This window comes from Ovis canadensis, chromosome 15 (genome assembly GCF_042477335.2).
Source record: "Ovis canadensis isolate MfBH-ARS-UI-01 breed Bighorn chromosome 15, ARS-UI_OviCan_v2, whole genome shotgun sequence".
Taxonomy (NCBI): Eukaryota; Metazoa; Chordata; class Mammalia; order Artiodactyla; family Bovidae; genus Ovis; species Ovis canadensis.
This window is the reverse complement of record NC_091259.1, coordinates 51,084,333-51,107,084: the sequence shown is the minus strand read 5'-3', so window position 1 is coordinate 51,107,084 and position 22,752 is coordinate 51,084,333. Positions and strand designations below refer to the sequence as shown.

The following is a 22,752-nucleotide window of genomic DNA, read 5'->3' as shown; positions in this document are numbered from 1 at the left end:
GGACTTGTCATTGGTGTTCACCCACAAGAGACTCCAATGGAGGGCTGAAAAGGGAAGATTAACTCTTTCCATTTCCTTATAGCTATTATGGTCAGTCCCTCAACAGCCCCCCTCCTCCCATTTTTTCCTCTCGCTAAGCTGCAGTCAGACAGGTTTTTTCTGTTTGAGCAACAGGACCCTTGTTTATAAGATCAATTGACCAAATCACCCCTGGATTGTTCCTTTATCTCTTCCTGATTTTTGTTGAATCCCATTCTACTTCAAAACTATTGATAGCTCTGAGCTCTAGAACCCCTGTGCTTTGTACTTCTCTAAATTCCTCAGACTAAATTTCCCTCCTGACGGCAGGAGGAAAAGGGGGTAACAGAGAATGAGATGGTTTGATGGCATTACCGACCCAATGGACAGGAGTTAGAGCAAACTCCGGGAGATAGTGAGGTACACTGAAGCCTGGCAAAGGAATTGCAAAGAGTCAGACAGGACTTAGCGACTGAACAACAGCAACAACAGAATATATAAATCAATGCTGGAGTCTAAAATAGCTACGCAGGGACTTCCCTGATGCTCCAGTGGTTAAGAATCTGCCTGCCAATGCAGGGGAACATGGGTTTGATCCCTGGTCTGGGAAGATTCCACATGCCTTGGGGCAACTAAGCTCTGTGCATCACAACTACTGAGCCTGAGCTCTAGAGTCTGCCAACAACTAGAGACAGTCCCCACTTATCCAAATTAGAGAAAACCCTTGCACAGCGATTTAGATCCAGCTCGGGCAAAAATAAATTAATTAATTAAAAATAAAATAGCTATGTAGTAGCACAAAGATCGGAGAAGGCAATGGCACCCCACTCCAGTACTCTTGCCTGGAAAATCCCAGGGACGGAGGAGCCTGGTAGGCTTCAGTCCATGGGGTCGCTGAGTCGGACACGACTGAGCGGCTTCACTTTCACTTTTCACTTTCATGCATTGGAGAAGGAAATGGCAACCCACTCCAGTGTTCTTGCCTGGAGAACCCCAGGGACGGAGGGGCCTGGTGGGCTGCCGTCTGTGGGGTCACACAGAGTCGGACACGACTGACGTGACTTAGCAGCAGTGCAAAGATGATTGGCTTTGAAATCATAAAGATTGAGGTTTCAATTCTGGCTCAGCCCTGACAACTACAAGTATTTGTTGAACTCTTAGTAGACATTCAAGCTCTGTGATAGATGAAGATGCAAAAGTGAATTAAAACATAATCATCATTTTCAAGGCCCTTACATTTGAAGGATGGAACAGGGAGACGAAAATCCTAAACAGATTGTATCTGTACAATAATAGATCTAACTAAAGGTTATATTATGAAAATCTTATGACCTTTCACAATCTAAGCCTTGGAGTCTTCATTTGTAAATCAGGAATAATTATACTTCACTTCTAGGCATAATGGCTGGCACATAAGAGATTAATATTGCAAAACCTGTTATTCCAGGAAAAGCCTTTTGTGTCCTTGCTTCCTTTCTGTAAAGAAAAAATAATAAGTGATCTTTTTACAAACTGCATTTGAAGGCTTTAACGTAAGATTCATTTAAAGTAAATACACTTACATAACTTTATTACAACAATAAGAGGTGTGAAAGGGAATTACTCAAAATCTCACCATGTTAGAAAATCACTTACTTTCCCTTGCTAGTCTTATTTCCCAGTTTTTGTTTGTTACAAAGCTGTATCTATTTTTAAATGTTTTAGTGTTGTTACAAGGTATACGATACTTGTAATTTTTGGTGGCTGTTAAAAATTTAATTGACTGGATTCCTGTTATTTGCTTAATCATTCCTCTATGGTTCCACATTTCTGAGAGGCAATGATTCATTGGAGAGAATGAAAACTTTGAAAACAGAAACATCCTAGGTTTGAAGTCCGAAGCGAACCTCTTGTGAAGTGATCCTGGGTAAGTTATCTAACCTTTCTGAAACTGACTGTTTAAAGAAGATGGATTTTAATAAAAATTACGCTTTTATTCTGCATTTAGAGGTGATCCGTATAGTCTGTGCCAAAATTTGGATACTCGAAATAAATCATAATTTTAATATTTAATTATCAGTACATAATGTGATAAACACATTTAACACATAAAGCTCATTTAACCCTTGTGTTAGTTACTTCCTTAAGATCAAGTTTCAAATGGGATTACTTGGGTCAAAGATTATAAACATTTTTATGGTATTTAGAAACATCTCAAATTGCTTATCAAAAGACTTCCTTCAATTACACAACTACTAGCAACACACATTGCATCAGGCTTACTTTATGGTTACCAAAGGTATATTATTGTGTGACATCTTTGTAACTGATTGTTTTAATTTTGTTTCTTAGAAGTTGGAACATTTTTTTCTTTTTCAATAGCAAGTACTGTCTGCAGGAGCGACAGCTCAGGGCCACGTGGGCTGCGGATCGCACAAGTGGACTACATCTCCCAAGGTGCTCCACCGGCGCGCCGACAGGAAGTGGCCGGAGCATCTCCCGCCTCCACGCCGAGGAGAAGAGGTTCTATCCGGGGCCTTGGCGCTTCTCTTTCCTTTCGCGCCGGTTGCCGCTGCGGAGCGCGGCGGGTCCATGTGCGCAGTGAGCGGCGCTATTTCTGGCCCAGTAGCACCCGAGCCCCGGGTTTGACCGCGTCCCCGCTGCGATGGACCCCAACACCATTATCGAGGCCCTGCGGGGCACCATGGACCCAGCCCTGCGTGAGGCCGCGGAGCGTCAGCTCAATGAAGTAAGGACGCCGGGGTGGCGGTGGCGGTGGCGGTGGCCGCGGCGGCAGCGGGCGGGCGGACTGTGGCAGGCCAAGCCCTCCCGGCCTGGCCAGAGGCGCGGACGGCGTCGCTGAGGGGCCCAACTGTAGGGGTGGGGCGGGGACCTGACGACGAGTGCCACGCCGGGGCCCGTTGGCTGCTGCGGTAGTGGTGGCGCCGGCCACGGTTTGCGTCGGATCCTGAGTTGGGCCTCTGGCTGCGGTGGAGGCATGAGGGGCCGGCTGGGGCGAGGCGGGCGTGACGGGCTGGACACATGGCTGGCTCGGGTGGCCGGCCGCTCTCTGGCTCATTCCCAGCTTGTTCTCGCGCCCAGGAGGGGGCGAAATTCACCGGGAGGTTTTCAGACGTTTCCGGGAGGAGTCTTGCTGGCGCCGGATTTGGAGGGGCTCCTGGGAATGCGGAGCTGGTCCACTGGAGGCTGCGCCTGTCAGCTTGCCCCTTTCCTGGGCTGATGGGTGACCTACACAACTTTCTCTTCCCCGGCTGAGTTGCTAGGGACAGCTTTCAGAGGCGAGCCCCCACTTCTTAGGCAGGGTGAGGGTAGTGCAGGACACCCGCAGGAGTCTGATTCACTCCTCTTGTACTCTATTATTGCCTCGCAGGGGAAGGCAGGGCTATTTAGTGGAAGGTGTCAGGTGAAGCGCAGCATTCTAGGTAGAGCTACACCACTAATTTCTGAACTGACCTTGGGCAAGGCGCTTAACCTTTCGATGCTGAGTTTTTCCCCATTCATAAAATTAGGCCAGAGGGTTTGCTGAGAGGTCAAGGGAGACGATGTCAGACAGTGCCTGAAACCTGCCAAGGTCCATATCAACTCTCTGAGGATTGGTTTATTTTTCTCCCCATATTTTTGGATGAGACCACTCTTTGGAAAGCAGCCTTATTATGTGGGTATTTAATTGCACTCTTTTCCGTTTCATTCTTTGTTTCTAAGTTTCTGCAACTTCTCTTGGAGTATTTTAAAGACTTTCAAAAGGATCCCTGTCACTTCCTGTGTCTCCCTATGAATTTGTCCAGTTTTAGTGAGGTTTATGTCTTTTTATTTTTAAGGTAGCGAGAATTCCTCTTTAAAATAGAATTTCAGTTAGTTTATGCTCCTCTTAGCTGGTAGGTAAATACTTCTAAAACTTTATATTGACTAATATGAATTGAACATCTTCAGTGTACCATGCTGTTTAGAGATCCCCGGCCTCAGTGAACTTAACTTTTAAAAAGCTCATCCACAGAATTTAGACAAGTGTAAAGTTATTTCAAAATAAAAAGTTAAAAATCTGTTTTATATGGAAGACCATTAGATCTTGCCAAAAATGATGCCCAAGTTCTTAGGCTGAAAGTCATCTTGGGAGGAGGACAGATTCCTTTTGGATATAAAATAGTAAGTTGAAAGAAATTCACTCTTTAAACCATTACTAAACTATGGAGAGAGTTATGAATCACTTTTTGATTTTGTGATAGACACATGTTAAGATGAACATTATTTTGTTTATGATGTGCTTGACACACTACAAGTTCAGTCATAGTGATTTCTACCATGACTTTGCCCTAAATCACATTATTTTGAGTAAATATACTTGTGTGTAATTATTAATTTAAGAAGTTATTATTTGAAAGAATTGGTTCCTTTGTAGGAAAATTGAGTAAGTAATACTTCCTGCAAATTTGAAATTTATTTATTCCTCAAGCATCTCAGTTCAGTTGTATGTACTAACTAACATCTTGTAATAGAGACTTGGGGTAAGTATTTAACAGGCTAGTTTTTAGAAGATAAAGTAATATTCAAAACATTTATTATTTAACAGTTAAGCTGCTATTAGGGTTTTGAAATTTTCTGAAGTATGAACACTGCTTATCTTTTCTTTAAAAAAAATTGATATTTGGGCTGTATTTTTGTAATTGTTAGCTACTTACATTTTGCACTTTTCTTTCAGTTATTACACCTAGATTTTTTAGTAATTTTCCTAAGGTAACTTTTCTGTTAGTTAGCATATTCTAATTTCCAATCTTGCTTGTGTTTGAATTCTTTTTGCTTTGACTTTCTTGTGGCAGAACCTAGGTTTAGGAAGAAATAAATCCAAGATAAGTCCTGAAGAAGCTTGACTGTAGTAAGAACGAGGAAGTAGCATCTTATTTCTTGCTTTGGATAAAATAGGGTAAACCAATTATTCCATCATGATGATGGCTTTTTCAACTGAAGCTACATATTGGTTCATTTAGTTAGAAGAAAAAGATCATTGCCATTGAATGAATCTCTTCAGCTAAGTGAAGTAATCACTAACCTAAAAAGTTTTTAATATTATCAAAGTAGATAGTTTAAAAACCAGACCAAAAGTGTCCCTGCCTCAGAGATTGCACTTGACTGTTCCCTTTGCTTGGAACCCCTTTTATTCATTTGCCTCCCAAACTTGTTCTTTCGCTTCCCTCTGTCACTGTTCTGCTGTGTCCGTATCCCTAAGGAGTGACTTGACTGCCATGCTCCCTGTCTCCCTTCACTGGTTTATTTTTCTGTGTGTCACTGATTTATCATATGTATTGTACTTACTGTTTCCCTGGTATAATTTTTGAGTTTCATGAGGTCAGGAATTCTTATGTCTTGTTACTGTTATTCTTTGGTTGTTAACGGTAGGCTTTACTGACTTCCTGTTATAGTAGATAACAGTATAGGCTATAGGTTTCTTATATGACCTCCACTTCAGGAATTTTAAGGGTATTTATATGTTTTTTATATTATATATAAAGTTCTAATAGATTGTTAAAGACCACTGTATGGACACTGTTTTTGACAGATATTTTCAAGATAAATCTGATTTAGTATTCCTCACTTAACTCTGTAGTATGTTATGCATGTTGATCTTTTTTTTGAACCGATGTTATAATTTGGAACCCACTGCCATGTCTCGGTTTGAAATATGTTCATGTAACAAGCTTTGCCTCAAAGACTGGAGAGAACCATTTTTATTTTTATTTTTTTTAACTACTGAAGATTTCTCCACTAGCTGGAGGGTATTAATTTAACCTCTTTTTAAGCATCATTTTCCTTATGTTATCATGGTATGTCATTGTGTGCGTTGAGCAAAATGATGAATGTAAAAATTTCAGAACTACTAAGTTCTCTCGAGAGTATTTGAATTACTGTTTAAATGCCAATTGATTAACCAATCCAACATGCAATACATTTCATTTCCTACCTAAGTTAGTAGTTGTTCATCTCAGTGGCAGATGATCAAAACTGATGGAGAGAAAACACATAACCTGTTATTTGGGCAGTTAGCTCACTAGTACATAGCATTATTATATTGCAGCATGAAAACTGGTACTCTTATAATCAGACTATGTGGCACATTGTAGACTCTCAGTAAATACTTGTTGAATGCAAAGAGAAATAAAAACTTGAATAATGGAAATGTTAAGAATACTCATCCTTGAATTGTTAAAGTAGATTTGTGTTACAGGGATCTTTCAGTTCTCATTGAAATTCTATACTATATAGTCTAATATATCTAGAAGTGCAATTAAAAATTTGTTTAGGTTATCTAAAATGTGTCCATTTGGTATTCAACATTGTTTCTAATATTCTAGAGACTATTTGTTTTTGAATGCAAAGACTGTTCTTTTCCATTTGTACACACACACACTTAGAAATACTTGTTTTTTCATTTTCATTTGCAAGATAAAATATGTCTGAAGGTTTTTGGCAGATTATTATAACAGAGGACAACATCTCTGCTCTCTTGCTTTAGCTGCCAGTGTTCCTCAGTGGAAACCTTTCTGTATGCAAATTTTTACTCATGCTGCTCGCCCCTCTTGTTAAGCTCTATCACCTACAACTAAAAATTTTCCTAACCATGGTTTAGTCCCTAAGTTGTGTCAGACTCTTTGACCCCATGGACTGTATGTAGCCTGTTAGGTTCCTCTGCCTGTGGGATTCTCCAGGCAAGAATACTGGAGTGAGTTGCCATTTCCTAACCATAAATCTCTTTTAAATCTCTTAAACCCACAGTTCCTAAGCTTAAGGTGCTATAAAATAGTTGTGTGGGCAGAAATGTTGCTTTTTCACATGCTTTCTGTGAATAAAAAGTAAGAGGACATAGCTTTGGTAAGTTTCTTGATGTTTTGTGTTTATCTTTAAAATTCATGAACTACCTAAGTCACATCTGGTATCTTCACAGATGGTTACTATTACAACTCTAAGTGATACATTTATTTATAATTGGTTAATTTAATTTAATTTTATTAAAAGCTTATGAAATGTTTAAGGAAAATCTTAGGTCTGGAAAAGTGCAGAATGACAGCATTTTGGCATGTCTAAAAATTCAACAAATATTTTTGAGACTGTGGTGTATATTTTTGGAAGATGGAATAGTTTGTAGTCTGAGCAGGTAACATTCCTTAATTAGGAATGTCATGAAGTAGGTACTGTTGTGAATTTTGTAGAGGGAAAGTCCCTGGATTCTTGGACAGTTAGACAGGAAGTTATTCAGTGACATAGCATGTTAAAGATCTGAAAGAAAAATAACAGTATATTAGTAATACCTGTAAGAAAACAACTTTCTTTTTCAGAATTAGCAATGCATGCATATCTGTCAGTGGCACAGTAATGATGAGTTTGATTTAAAGTTTGGCTTTTCTTTTGTAAATTTTGTTTTGTCACTGATAATTTGTAATTAAGTTTTTAGAAACTCCTTAATTGGAAAGCATTGCCACTATTTAATGAAAGGCAGGAAGACACAGTGAAGACCCACAACCTGGTCCTGATTTTACCGCTACACTGACTTACCCTCACTATGCCTCATATTTCATATAGGTAATATAGATACAGTATTTGCCTTTGTCAACTTCTTGAGTAAAGCAGAGAGGGAAGAAATTCCTTGGCTCTTGAAATTATCTGGCTGTATTCATTTTATGTAAACTCTGATATCAGAGTGCCCTTAAGCCCCTCTCTTCCTTGTAAATGATGTAAAGTACAGTAACTGAAGGTTTGTTTGGTTACATTCCAAAATGGCAAGAAATAATAAAAAATTACCTATTACAGAGTAAGCTTTGAAAGAGATTGACATTGGGGGATTACATTGGAAAATGTGGGTCTAGAAGGGAAATTGATATTGAAGAAAGCATGACTAAAAAGTTTTGTCTGATTTGAGGAGCTGTAAACCCCAAGGAGAAAATGTCTAGGAGGCAGTTGGGAATGTACAGCTGAAGTTTAGGATAGAAGGCAGTAATAGAAAAGTGATTTTTCTTCTGGAAGTGAATTGAGAGGAAGAGGAAGAGAGTGTGATCCGGAGATGTGGGGTAGACTGGAGCGCAGCACACGCTTGGGCCATGCTCATTTTTGGGGGACTCTGAGAAACATGGAAAAGGAGATGGGAGAATTGTGCAGAAAATTTCCTTAAATAAATTTCAAAAATTTTCTGCCAGTGAGCATGAATTCCTTTTGCTTAAAAAGCTATTAGAAAAAAAGGTTGTTGACATTTCTAAATGAGAGAAATTTAAGGAAAATGAAGACTTTGCTGGGAGAGTCTTTTATTTTAAAGTATTGATAACCTTGGAGAAAACAATATCTGATTACAGGATTAGTGAGTGAAATGCTTGTTCAGTTCAGTCGCTCAGTTGTGTCTGACTCTTTGTGACCCCATGGACTGCAGCATTCCAGGCTTCCCTGTCTATCACCAACTCCTGAAGCTTGCTCAAACTCATGTCCATTGAGTCAGTGAAGCCATCCAACCATCTTGTCCTCTGTCGTCCCCTTCTGCCCTCAAATCTTTCCCAGCATCAGAGTCTTTTCCAGTGAGTCAGTTTTTCACATCAGGTGGCCAAAGCATTAGAGCTTCAGCTTCACTAGGAATAAGTTTGTAGGTCAGAAGGGTAGTAGGGTCAGGGGAAATGTGTTTATGTGATATATATGTCTTTTTTTTTTTCCTTTTGTAGGCAGACATATTTTGGGGAGTAAGGGAGCTGCCTGTGGAGTAGAAGATTTCAGGCTTTTATAATGATAGTTTTCTATCTGTAATGTTTTATAGTCCTCTATCCTAGAATTACATCCACATACTGCTTCATAATCTTATCTTCCCACAGGATAGATCTGATCATGTAAAAACTTTCAAAAATAAGTTCACACTTAATAGATCTTGATGTGATCACAATTTACCTGTTCGTTTCTGTCTTTCACTGTTCTCTTTCATTCTCCTAGTAATCTCTTTAACATAACCTATACTTTTCCTTTTAAAAATCTTTTCTTCTCATTTCTATGGGTTTAACTGCTCTAGGGTCTAACTAAAAAACTTACCTGTCAGTCTAATTAGAATTAATCTCCCCCCTACCTTGAAGTGGTGATCTTTCATCTCTATAGTATATGGCATGTTGTAAAGTACTGGTAAGTGGGGTGGAGTTAAAGGAGATGGAGTTGAATTTTGTTGAGGTGGGTTAAGGGTGAATGTTGGTTATCTGTATTGATGACAAGTAATGAGAAGGTAAGAAGTGATAGTTCTGTATTATGGTGAGCAGCTTTTAAACCTGAGTGTTAGCAGTTTTAGCTGTATGATATATAATGACCCGTTTGTTGCTTCACTTCTCCTGGTTCTCTGACTGCTAGATGCCAGGAGCTTGAGGCAGGCCCCTAATTAGTGTCAGCATCCAGAAGTTACATTTATACTTAGACTCATATAAAAGATTTATTGTAGCATCTTCTGAAGCCTAATCAGTGTTTGCCAGACTTTGTGATTAAAGTTGATGCTAGTGATATTTTTACTTAAATTTATTTTTTATTCTATAGAATATAAAGCTGTTTAAATTTTATATGATAATTAATATACTGACAGTTAACATGTGATAGAAATTCTTAACTATGTGATAGTTTGCTGTCTTCAAGAATCCAGAAAGTTGTTAGAAATTACCCACGCTTGAGTTTTTTCCTAACTCGTACAGTTAGTGTATACCTTTACTTGTTTTATAACTAACGGTACAGATCTGTGCATTTTCCCCCATTTTTAAACTTAATTGAGGTATAATTTATATACTGTAAAATTTACCTGTTTTAAGTGAAAATCAGTGATTTTTAGTAGATTTGAGTTGTATGGCTATTAGAACAATCTAGTTTTAGAACCTTGTGGACACGACTGAAGCGATTTAGCAGCAGCAGCAGCAGTAGCATTATCCCAGTAAGATGCTTCAACTCCAGCTTATAGTTAATCCCCATTCCACCCTCCAGTGATGATGAATCTACTTTTTGTCTGTTTTTTTCCTTGAGAACCTGATGTTTGATATTTGGTACTAATTTAATTGAGTCCGTTTGTTACCTGCTTGGGGAGAAGATGACAAGGCTTCCTGCACTAGGGATTTCAGATGGATGGGACCAGTAGATAGATGTCCAAGGTTGAGATTGCTTGTGCTCTTCCTGCTGATAGAAGTTCCCCTTCTTCCTTAACCTTAGTCTAGCTCAGTTGTCAGTTGTACTTTTTGGATTTATGCTGTTGTTGTTTCTGAAAGCATTCAAAGTGACAAAATAATAGAGTAATAAATTAGTAAGTACTTATTTTCAATGTTTAGTTTCGCTGGTTTTTTAAAATAATAAATTTATTGAATTCAGTCACTTTAGTATCCAGTTCAGGGGTTTTTTAGTATATGCAGTTATGGATCTGTTACCACAAACTTTAGAGCATTTTTATCACCCCAGTAAGAAACCCATACTATTAGCAGTCACCCCTACTTCTTCCTGCACACCGCCAGTCCTCAGCTACTTTCTGCCCGTAGATTTACCTATTCTGGACATTTGATACAAATGAAATCATACACTCTGTAGTCTTTGGTGACTGGCTTCTTTCACATACTGTAATGTTTTTAAGCTTCATAGGTATTGTACTGTGTGTCAGTACTTCATTCTTTGTATTACTGAATGTTACATGAGTGAATGGATATGCTTACATTTTGCTTACCCTTTGAAGGACATCTGAGTTGTTTCCACTTGGTTATGAATAATGCTGTGAATGTTCAAGTATAAGTAATCTTGTTGATTTTTTTTTGAGGGATAATTTATATATAATACAAAGCTCAAAAATATGTACAGCTCAGTCAGCTTTTACCTAAGTACCATCCTCCAGATTAAGATAGATAGACAGACAGAGAAAACGTTTTTGTTGGCCTGGAACTTTCCCTTGCGACTCTTCCTAATCAGTACCTTTCTTTAGGTTACTGTTACTGTGATTTCTGTTCATTGTAGTTTGGACTCACCTGTCCTTAGACTTCATGTTAATAGGATTACATAGTATGATATAGTCTGGCTTCTTAACATGTTTTTGAAATCAGTATTATTGATTTCATAGGTTGGGTTTTTTTTTTAAGTGACTGTATTTCATGTATGAATTATATCACAGTTTGTTTATATAGTCACATGTTAACAGGTATTATTGTGAACATAAGCCCTTATTTCTCTTGAATATATATGGGGGAAATTGCTACATTATAAGATAAGATAATGCCAGTTTTCCAATATGGTTGTACTATTTTATATATCTACCAGCACTGAATTCCATTTTTTTTCTTATCTTGATCAGTGCTTTGTTATTGCCTATATTGTTTTAGGGTAGCTTTGTCTTGTCCACTTCACGTGTGTGTGTGGCCATGCCATGTAGCTTGTGGGATCTCAGTTCCTCAACCAAGGACTGAACCTGGGCCATGGCAGTGGAAGCCTGGAATCCTAACCACTGAGCCACTCGGCATCTCCTTGGGCTAATTATTTTGTAATTTGCTTGCACATATTTGTTGATTTTTGTTTTGGAGTGGTTAACACTTCCTCAGATGTTGAGATATTTTCCTTTTGTTCCCCTCAACATTGTTTATACCAAGGCAGGGCCGAAGCCTATGAAGCTTTACTTTTATCTACCTGATACCAAAACTGTTTTGTGTCTTTCACCCTTTAAAGTGTTTGGCTTAGGTTTTCTCCACCAAGATGATAAAAATATTCACCTTGGTTTTCTTCAAGTACTCTTAAGGTTTTGTTTTGTTTTGTTTGTATTTTTTAAACCTTAAGAAGTTAGAAATTGATAAACGTCTTTGGTTATTATAACATATAGTGCCTGTTGTGTTATAGGAAGATGCACTGAGTAGCTCGTGCTCACTTCTAACTCACATGTCTCTGTCCAACCAACAAAAACAGTGGCCGTTGTGTGGTGGTTTTTGTTGTTATAAAGTGACTCCTAAATGTAAACCAACGACCTCATTTGGAGTTCCAGTCATAGAAAGCAGTCTTTTTCTACTCAGAAAGATAAACTGCAGAGTTGGGACCTCAGGAGAGCGTTGTATATAAATGAAACTACGTGTTGTACTTTATGAGTGATTTAACGTACTGAAAAGTAATTTGGCAAAGTCAATTTATGCCCTACTGACTTTAGAACATACTTTCTGAGAAAGATGAGGTGTGGTTTTTGTGTGTTTTTTTGTTGTTGTCGTTTTTTGGCCACACTGCACAATTTGCCGGATTCTTAGTTCCCTAATCAGGGATTAATCTCTGGCCATGGCAGTGAAAGCCTGGAATCCTAACCATTAGACCACCAGGGAATTCCCTGTCATGTTTTGATGTTTGCTAAAATACTTTTTGTGTTATTTCCTTAAAGCTAACCTATGAAGTAGATTCTGTTATACTGACTTTGTAATTAAGAGTTAGATTTGCTGCAGACTTGTATATACTACTATGTATAAAAGAGATAATTAATAAGAACCTGCTGGTATAGCACAGGGAACTCCATTCAGTACTCTGTAATGGCCTATATGGGAAAAGAATCTTTTAAAAAATGCCATAAGTATTTGTTAAATAAAATTAATCTTCACAATAAAAATTAATTTGCTGAATTAAACTTGCTCAGGAGTTAAAAACATAGGACATGACATCACTTAGGTTTACAACCAGTACTGTCTTGAATTCTAGCAGTTCATTCATAGAGTTCACAGTTTTATGCAGGAGATAAGATATATTGCTGTAATATTAATGACTTAAGTATGGTAGTAGTGGTCTTTGTATGCTTACCAGTCAAAAAATACAAAGTTGCTTTTTTGCTCCATACAACCTCTATGTGATCACAACTGCCTCTAAGGCACCTTTTGTTAATTCATTCAGTTATTCTTTTAATAAATTGGTTGATTATCTTGAATGCTAAATATGAGGAATTGGATATAAAGATAGTAAAATCTTTATACCTAATGTATCTTGAGTCTAATAGGAGAGGCAGACATAAAGCCAGTCTACAAATGTGTAATAATTATTATGAAGTGGAAAAAAAAAAACCTTGGAGCTTATGAGAATAATTGGGAGCCCTGCTTAGCCCTAGTGTGATCAGTGAGGAAATGCTTCTCTAAGGAAATGTTTAAACTTGAGACCTAAAGAATAAAGGTGTGAACCAGTTAACTCTGGTGGAGCATTGGAGAGAAGAGTGATGTAGGCAGAAAGTCACAGCATGTACAAAGACTGAAATGGGGTAATGTTTATTGTTGCAAAAACGTAAGGTGGGCCAATCAGGGGGATGAGGAAGTTTCTTTAAGTGAGGCTGAAGAAATAAGCAGAACAAGAAAAGACAGGGCATTTTAGGCCTTAGGAAATACAGTAGAAAATTGTTAAAAGGTGTGTTTTAAGGGGATTACTTTACAATTTTAAAGATTATTGAGTACTAAATAGAGAATGTTGGGGAGGCAAAGGGTTACATTAAGAGACATGATAGTCACTTGGACTAGGTTGGTGTTAGTGGATACAACCATTTTGGCTATACAATTGATAGAGTCTGATGTATTGAATTGGGATAAGAAGAGGAAAGTGGACTTCCCTGGTGGTCCAGTGGTTAAGAATCTGCCTGCCAATGCAAGAGACATGGGTTCAATCTCTGCTCTGAGAAGATTCCACATGCTGAGGGGTGCAAAAGCCTGTGGGCGGCAACTACTGTGCCAGAGTGCCCTAAAGTTTGTGCTCTGCAGTAAGAGAAGCCACTGCGGTGAGAAGCCTGTGCATTGCAAGGAAGAGTAGTCTCTGCTCTAGAGAAAACATGTGCACAGCAACAGAGACTCAGCACAGTGAAAAATAAATAAATTAAATTTTTTTTTAATTTTAAAAGAAGAGGAACATATTAAAAATGACATTCAAATTTCAGATATGAATAACGGAGGATAGTGATGACAGGTTGGGAAGGGTGGTACAAGGAAGGAAGAGTCGCAACTTTTAGGGAAAAAAATGATTTCATCATAGTAAGTCTGAAAATCCTGTGTGATAATGGAGGTAGGGATGTTAAATAGGTCTGTTAGTGTGTCCTGGACTGGGAACTACATTTGATTTATAGATAGTAGTTAAAGATAGTTGCATGAAATCAGCTGGGAAGCAGAAAAGATGGCCTATGACCAAGTTCTTGAACCATGTAGACAGAATGAGAAACAACCAAAGGAGCCTGAAAAGGTACCAGGAAAAGTGATGTATGAACGATTTAGATGAAAGGGTGTTTCATGAAAGTGGTAATGGTTAACTGTTCAGATCTTATATCTGAAGGGAAATTCTTCTGTTTCTAAGAATGTGTTTCTGGAATTATAAGGAGGAAACTAAAAATCACGAGTGTCCATGTGAACATGTGCAGAAAAATACTAAAACTTGGGCTGGAAGGACATAGGAGGTGTTTATATTGTGGAATAGGGAATGAGAATACATATAAGAAGAGATTTCAGTTCTTTTTTAATAAATCAAAAGCAAATATGACAGATTTAGGAATTAACTTTTTTGTGTTGTTAATGAAAGTAATCCAGGATCATGGCATAAAATTTGGCTAATAGAAAACTTCTATAATCCTACCATCCCAGATATAACTCATTAGCATTTTTGGTGCATTTCATTATTTTCTGTATGTGTTGCATTGTATATTCATGTAAATACATTTACTAAATCATGCAGTTTATATCCTACTTTTATTGTATATTCAAAGCTGTTTTAAATATAGCATGCATACAGAAAAATGATCATGAGAATACAGTTGATTAATTTTCACAAATTGGATACACTTATAAAACAGCTGTATTACGATACAAAATGTTATTAGCACCTTGGAAACGACCCCTTCAGGTTATTCATTTTTGCTGATTTCATTTTTGTCTAGCCACTTGATAGAATATCCCTGGAGAAATTATTACTGAATTGGGGAAATAGGTATCACAGAGGAGACCGTTTGTGAGCTGCTGCCACCAATGTGGTTAGAAGTTTAACCGTATGTAGGCAAATGCAAACATGCAGGTTTTAGGATACTGCATTTTGTGTGTGTGTGTGTTCCTTATATGTGCGTGGTAGGAAATACTGGAACCAGCTAGTGGAGGAGAGCCTTTTGTGCCAGCCAAGTAGCGAAATAAGAGTACTAAGAATATGTATTTGCAGAAATTTAAAATATATTTTTTTATTTGTAGGCACACAAGTCTCTGAATTTTGTTTCAACGCTGCTTCAGATTACTATGTCGGAGCAACTGGATTTACCTGTGAGACAGGCAGGCAAGTTTCCTGAATCATTTTCTTGGATATATGTAAATAATGTTTGAAAGGTTCATACTTGAATAGCAGAAGTGTCTTGGGAAGATCCTTCGGTGATTTTCTTCCCGGAAAATTGGTTTGGCCCCCTTGTGTTTACTACAAACTGTCACAAGTACGTTGATATCTGGTGGCAGAGTTTAAAGGACTGTGATATTTCACCGAATTAAGAAAAAAGCTGGAAAATCGATGAGGTTTATTGCAAGATTCTCCAAATTCTGTTTCTTTCCTTGATGGATGATTCTAAGATATAAATCTCCAGTTATTTGCTTTTACTGTTTTATTTTAACCATTTAAAAGATACAATTTCTTAGTCCCAGTGTCAACAAAATATTAATTCCTTCAGTATCAGAGTCTATGAAAATGTGGCATGCTACTTCTGATATTATCTGTTCAGCAAAATAATGGAATTCACATCTTTAATGCTTGTTATTTATTTGCAGATACATTTCTTATAGGACATATAAACTGCAAATAACTTTACTGTTCTGGAAAAACCACTTAAATTCTGGAGTTATTTTTTGCTGTTCTTTTTCCTTACACTGATTTTGTTTTAAAAAATTTTTTTTCTGCTTACTTTATTTAATGCAAGCACATCCCTTTTCTCTACATAGTGTTAATCCTAAAATTTATATTTTAACTACTAAATGATTTACCTTAATGTCCCATATGCTCTGAAACCTTTCTCAGTTGTTGGAATTTAATATCAGGTCTGTATGGTATTCCGAGTACCTAAAGAATTGCCTGACACAGTGAAGGTACTCGGTAAATGAATGAATGAATGGAAGTTATGACTTTTTAAAAATTGACATATAAATAGAACAAATTAAATGAGACTTTTGTGTCTATAAAATACAGTAATTTCACTGAACCATGGTCAACAGTAAATCTTTAAAATTTTTCTAGTTAAATAGGGAAAGGTTGGTTTGACTATTTTAACTGTCATTTCTCTTTTACTTATGAAGTTGACATTTTCCCCTTTGGCTATTTTTTTAGATAAGAATCTTTGCCTTTAAATCTCAAATTTTTACTAAGATATTGAAAGCCTTTGGATTTAGGAAGGACCTTAAGCACATTAGAAACTTGATTATGTGTTTTAGCAAAATGAAATTCTACTAGAATTTAATTTTTTAGTATGTACAAAGCCAGAAGCAACTGAACTGTGGAATTGGTCCTAATTTTTAAAGTATCATCATTGCTTTAAAATTTACATCCTTGTAATGACTGAATTATATTGTATAGTGCATGGTATATGGCGGTTTCATTTGTTAGACTTTAAAAGATGTATTTACTGTCTTTGTAGTAGAGCTCAAGCATTCTGGATGAAATAGAGTGAATCATGAGGTCTTGCAGTGCAGTTCCCACTTATGTATTTTGTTTGACCAAACACCTTTTAAAATACTGAATCAAAATTGTACAAATAAGTATTTACATCCACTTCTTTGGTGCATTTTGATAGAAAGAAATACTCAGGCTGTTTCTCACAGTTCTAGAGTCCAAGATTAAATAGAAACTTTATTGGTATGTGTATGCAGTTTTGTTTTTTAGAAGTTTCATTTAAAAAACAGACTTGGTAAAACAGCTTTCCTACAGAAAACAGGGTGAAAAGTATTGTGTGTAAATGCATTGTAAACACGGTTTTGTTTTAGTTTGCAGAGTTACTGCAGTTCAGTTCAGTTCAGTTGCTCAGGCGTGTCCGACTCTTTGCGACCCCATGAACCACAGCACGCCAGGCCTCCCTGTCAGTCACCAACTCCTGCAGACTGTATATTTAATAATGACTTTGTGGGTGATTACTGTAGCCAGCCTTAAATTTGTGTTTTGCCAACTTTCTAAACAATAGAATGCAGTATTTTAGTTTTAAAAGGATAGCTCTCCTAGCAGTGGTTGGTCTGAAAGAAGCTGAGGTGTAGACACGGGGATGGTTACAGTGCTTTCACATCTTCTGTCAAATTGATCTATATTTTAGGTGTCATCTATTTGAAAAATATGATAACGCAGTATTGGCCTGATCGGGAAACAGCACCAGGGGATATATCCCCTTATACTATTCCTGAAGAAGATCGACATTGTATTCGAGAAAATATTGTAGAAGCCATTATCCACTCTCCTGAGCTCATCAGGTATGTATGTATTTTAAACTTAACCATTATTGAAGGTAATAATTTTCAGGGTTTGCAGGAAAGGGAATCTTTCAGAACATAAAAATTGGTTGTTTTGGAGACTTCCCTGGCGATCCAGGGGTTAAGAGTCCACTTTACAATGCAGGGGATGCAGGTTCAGTCCCTGGTTGGGGAACTTTGATCCTACATGTTGTGGAGCACACAACTATGTGCTCACAACTCCAGAGTCGGTGCCGCGCCTGAGAGACCAGCCAGATGCAGCAGAGTCCCTAATGCTGTAGCCAAGGCCCAGCGCAGCTCCCCCTCAAAACTCTGTCCTTTCTGAAGCACAAAACGTAAATGACGTTAAGGGGAAATTACTTTTTTATTTTCTCACTGCAGTTTAATTTTACATTTATTAAAACCCAGAACTTTAAACTTCATGTCAAACTTGTGAAACACACTATGTTTAGATGAAAGGGATCACAGAAAATTATAGAATTCTGTCATATACTTTATATTGTATTGATGTTCTGAATGAAATCTGTCGGTTGATGGGGATGAAAAAAAATACGATTACCTGCATTTGTAACATTTGTTGGGTTTCTTTTAGATCAGTAATAGTTCTTGATAGTGACTTGTTTTTTAAAATTTATTTCTGGCTGCACTGAGTCTTTGTAGCTTTGCTCAGGCTTTCTCTAGCAGCAGTCAGGGGCTACTCTTTGTTGCGGTGTGCTGGCTTCTCATTGTGGACCACAGGCTCTAGGTACTCAGACTTCAGTAGTGCAGCATGTGGGCTCAGTTGTTGGCAGCTTGCATGCTCTAGGGCGCATGGGCTTCAGTAGTTGGAGTGCACGGACTTAGTTGGTCTGCGGCTTGTGGAATCTTCCTGGACCAGGGATCAAGCCTGTGTCCTCTACATTGGCAGGGGAATTCTTATCCACTGCACCACCTGGAAAGTGCAGTTCAGTTGCTCAGTTGTGTCTGACTCTTAGCAACCCCATGGACTGCAGCATTCGGGCTTCCCTGTCCATCACCAACTCCCAGAGCTTGCTCAAACTCATGTCCATTGAGTCGGTGCTGCCATCCAACCATCTCATCCTCTGTAGTCCCCTTCTCCGCCTGCCTTTAGTCTTTCCCAGCATCAGGGTCTTTTCCATTGAGTCAGCTCTTTGCATCAGGTGGCCAACGTATTGGAGCTTCAGCTTCAGCATCAGTCCTTCCAATGAATATTCAGGACTGATTTCCTTCAAGATTGACTGGTTGGATCTCCTTGCAGTCCAAGGGACTCTCAAGAGTCCTCTCCAACACCACAAATCAAAAGCATCAATTCTTTGGCACTCAGCTTTCTTTATGGTCCAACTCTCACATCCATACATGACTGCTGGAAAAACCATAGCTTTGACTAGATGGACCTTTGTCAGCAAAGTAACATCTCTGCTTTTTAATATGCTGTCTAAGTTGGTCACAGCTTGTCTTCCAAGGAGCAAGTGTCTTTTAATTTCGTGGCTGCAGTCACCATCTGCAGTGATTTTGCTAAGCTACTAAGTCGCTTCAGTTGTGTCTGACTCTGCGACCCCATAGATGGCAGCCCACCAGGCTCCCCCGTGATTTTGGAGCCCAAGAAATAAAGTCTGTCACTGTTTCCATTGTTTCCCCATCTATTTGCCATGAAGTGATGGGACCAGATGCTATGATCTTAGTTTTTTCAATGTTGAGTTTTAAGCCATGTATATATATTTGGCTGCTTCGGTTCTTCTTTTGGGCATGCGGGATCTTTCCATTGTGGTGAAGGCATGGCATGGGCTTAGTATTTCTTCCTTCTTATTGTTTATTTTTGACTTTCAGGGTACAGCTTACTACATGCATTCATCATATCATCAAACATGATTATCCAAGTCGCTGGACTGCTATTGTGGACAAAATTGGCTTTTATCTTCAGTCTGACAACAGTGCATGTTGGCTAGGAATTCTTCTTTGCCTCTATCAGCTTGTGAAAAATTATGAGTAAGTATCTCTCAATTCCTATAGTTCTGAGAAGTAGAAAAAGCTTGGGAAATTTAAGCTAATCAGTTTGAACAACTTAAGTTTCATTTGATCTATATACCAAAGTTAGTGAATTACATGTTGATTTTAATTGTGTCTTCCTTTTGAAATAGCATTCTTGTTTTAATTCTGCAGTCTCTTCTGTTGATTCAGCTGTGAAACTCCTTGTGCCCTTTTTTCCTAATCATCCGTTTGCCTATTCAAAACCTAAGTTATCTATAACTCCTCTATATAGACTCCTCAATTTGTGCTGATAAAAGGCCTAAAGATAAACATTTTTTAAGATATGAAAGGGGTCAAAGTACACTGAGCTTTAAAGCTCTTTTTCTGGCTTTCTGTGAATTTTTATCTTAATTTGAGTTCTTGCTAAGTTTCAAGAACCTACCTCTAATTCTTTAGAAGAATGTGTTGGAAATTCATTTGATCATCTTTTAATCATTGTGTTTGAAGGATTCATAGTCATCTGCTTTAGTGTTGGTATATTTGAGCAAATTATAGTCTGTGTAAGTACTTAGTATCAGTAAGAAAGATTTAGGGATCATTTTAGACCTGGGTTTAGGGATCAGGAAAAAAAAATCCAACCTTGGAAGTTGAGGTATAGCACTAAAAGTAGTGAGGTGTAGCACTAAAAGTAGTAAGCCTAATGTTGTTGAGGTTTTTCTCTTAAGTGTGTGGTGAAAATAATGAAATTGGTAGGCACTTGAAAATTTTGATGTTAGGAAATTAAAGAGGAAGGAACACTACACCATGATGGTGGCTTTATTTCTAGTCCTAACAGCTACACATTGTGAGCCCTCTAACTCTGGGGCTTGTAGTTAGCCTCTGATACCCTTTCTGGGTCCCGCTCAAAGTAGCTGATGAACTGCTGCGTTTGTTCTGAGCAGGAAAGAAATATACCATTTACAGCATTGGTACTGGTGTTTTCTTGTGTTCCCACCAGCTACCCATCTTCCTGCTAAGGGATGTTCCAGCTGTTGCTCCAACCTCTGTCGGAGTGCCAGTTGTTGTAGTTCTGGTAAGTGAGTGACTGAGAGAGAATAATAATAACAAGCTGTCATTGTCATTGAGAAGGTTCAAGTCTCTCCTGCCCTGTAATCTCTAGCAGGAGAGAGTATGATAGGGATTTTTTAAATGGAAAACATAGACTGCTGCAGTGGTGGAATTTCAGTTTATTTTCAGCCAGTGTTTGTGGAGTGCAAGGTTTTCACAAGGGGTCTGTGTGGACTAAAGCAGTTCTAAGAAAATGCATGCAGAAATTGAAAGCTGTGATGGCCTTCAGGAGCATAGATCCTTAGGAATTGCTTGTCGGTTGAAGGAGCATAGAAGGAACATTTGAAGAGAAAGGCATGTCACACCACATGGAGTGAGCAAAGAAAGATGCCGAGGTAGAAATGAGACACTGTCTTTAGTGGGTAGTGAGGAGACCACTGAATGGTATGGATAACTTCTGTTGAGAGGTTGGGGTTCATTTTAAATTAGTAAATTGGGACCCTCTTAAAAGACGGTTTTGAATGCCAAGATGGGGAATTTGCATGTGATCTTTTACATGCAGATTGACTTTTTTCTTTTTTTAAAGAGGAAAATGATTGGCTAGTTTTTGAGAATTCCCGATGAGTATGGTTCACCAGATTGACACTGGTAATAGGCTTTTATTTGTGGGAAGAGGTGAGCTCCACATCCTATTCCTCCACCGTCTTGATCGCTCCATAGGCTTTTCTTAGTATCACATTTTCATGCTTTCAGGAGCTTTCAGGTCTTATGGAATAGTATTTGTATCCTTCCATAGATTATTTTCATACTCAAACCCATTCCATTTTAAGACATTCTTCTCTCCTAACTCCCTATCTACACTGAGTGGTGGCCTGGAAGTTGGATGGTATAATATCTAAACTAATGAGTATGAAAATAATAATGTGGGCGATCACCTGGATTGGATAATGGAGAGAGGGTTGCATAGTATAGTTCTCATCTTTGTTGTTACAAGATAATATTGTCAGTAATTAATACAGCTTGTCTAATCAAATTAGAGAGTGCAAATGGCTTCCTTTTATAAATCGTTACTGTTTTTATTGACTCAAAGAAATGTTCAGATAACCTTTAAATGTATACTAGGTGTAATTTCTCAGCATATCAAATAATATTTAAAACTGTCAGTTAATTGTTTAATCTCAAATCATTATTAGCATGAACATTGCTCTTATTTTAATCTTGGCAGTTTACTTTGCTTCTCATTTCACCCAGTGGGAAAAACAATCCAGCCTTTTAAGAATGTCTACCTTTACCCTTAAAAATGTGCTAACACACTCAATTCTTAGATACATTTTCTCCCTTTAGAAAAGCTACTGGTAGATAAAACTGGGGTCTGGTAGGGGAAATCAGTTACTTAATTAAAAAAAGAAAAGCCATTAGACCTTTTAACAGTACTATTAAAATGCTAAGGATCTCTATGGGGGAATGTCTCAATTAGTCAGTACTTCTTTACTGATAATTTTGAAGCAAAATGTAATTCAGAATTCAGGATTTTTCAGAGTTTAGAAAGGTTTAACAAAGTTCACATAATATATTTTCTATTGAAATCTGTACCAGTATCCAGGAATCAAACATCATTTTTTATATATGCTATAAGTATATGAATATTTACTCCAAATGGGATAAACAGAGATCATCAATATCCTGTTGAGGTCAGGCTTTGTTGCCGGAAAGGTTACCAAGTTATAGTGGTAATCTATCACTATAGTGATTTATAGTGCTTTTAGAAATAGAATATTTTCTTCTTTACAGATGCCATTTCTTCCTTAATGCTTTTGGTGTGTAAATCACTTAAGGATGGTAATACAGAATTATTTTATATCAATCAGCTCCTAATGTTTAAAAAACAAATCATTGTAGCTCCTCAGTTGTATCAGTATTCACAGTGATAACATAGTGATCATAGTGAAATGGTTAAAGGGCAGATCCTGAATCTGCTAAGGATCATACCTAGATATATATATTCGAGAAGATGTTTAACTTCTCTGTGCCTCAGTTTCCTCAGGTATAAAAGTGAGAATATTAATGAGGCCTTGGAGGTTATTTACCTCATAATAAATACTCAGTAAATTTTAGATGTTCTCTTTTTATTTGAGGTTTTTCTCAAGTTGCTTTTTACCTATGGTTAAATTCCATAATAGGCTTTTCTTCTAGGACTATAAAATTGCTTAGAAAATATTTGCTTTTATCTGTATAAACAGGCAAGTAGTTTGTATTTATAAATAAAATTGTAAATAAATTCTCACAGAATTAGTTTGTA

At 37.6% G+C, this 22,752-nt stretch overlaps 1 protein-coding gene across 3 annotated transcripts in view; it reads left to right on the top strand.

The window, feature by feature from the left end:
- IPO7 (importin 7) overlaps positions 1-22,752 on the top strand; it is a 67,701-nt gene that overhangs the window by 20,845 nt on the left and 24,104 nt on the right. For 2 of the 3 annotated variants that reach the window (XR_011249340.1, XM_069554422.1), the window contains exons 2-6: positions 1,835-1,924; positions 2,380-2,746; positions 15,198-15,279; positions 17,285-17,438; positions 19,266-19,424. Coding sequence is in view for 2 of the 3 variants with exons in the window: in XM_069554422.1 (XP_069410523.1) it covers positions 2,663-2,746; positions 15,198-15,279; positions 17,285-17,438; positions 19,266-19,424 (479 nt within the window). In the remaining variant the exon portion in view is untranslated. Of the gene's footprint in view, positions 1-590; positions 1,925-2,379; positions 2,747-15,197; positions 15,280-17,284; positions 17,439-19,265; positions 19,425-22,752 lie in introns of those variants that run through there. The other variant, XM_069554423.1, reaches the window with a different exon arrangement.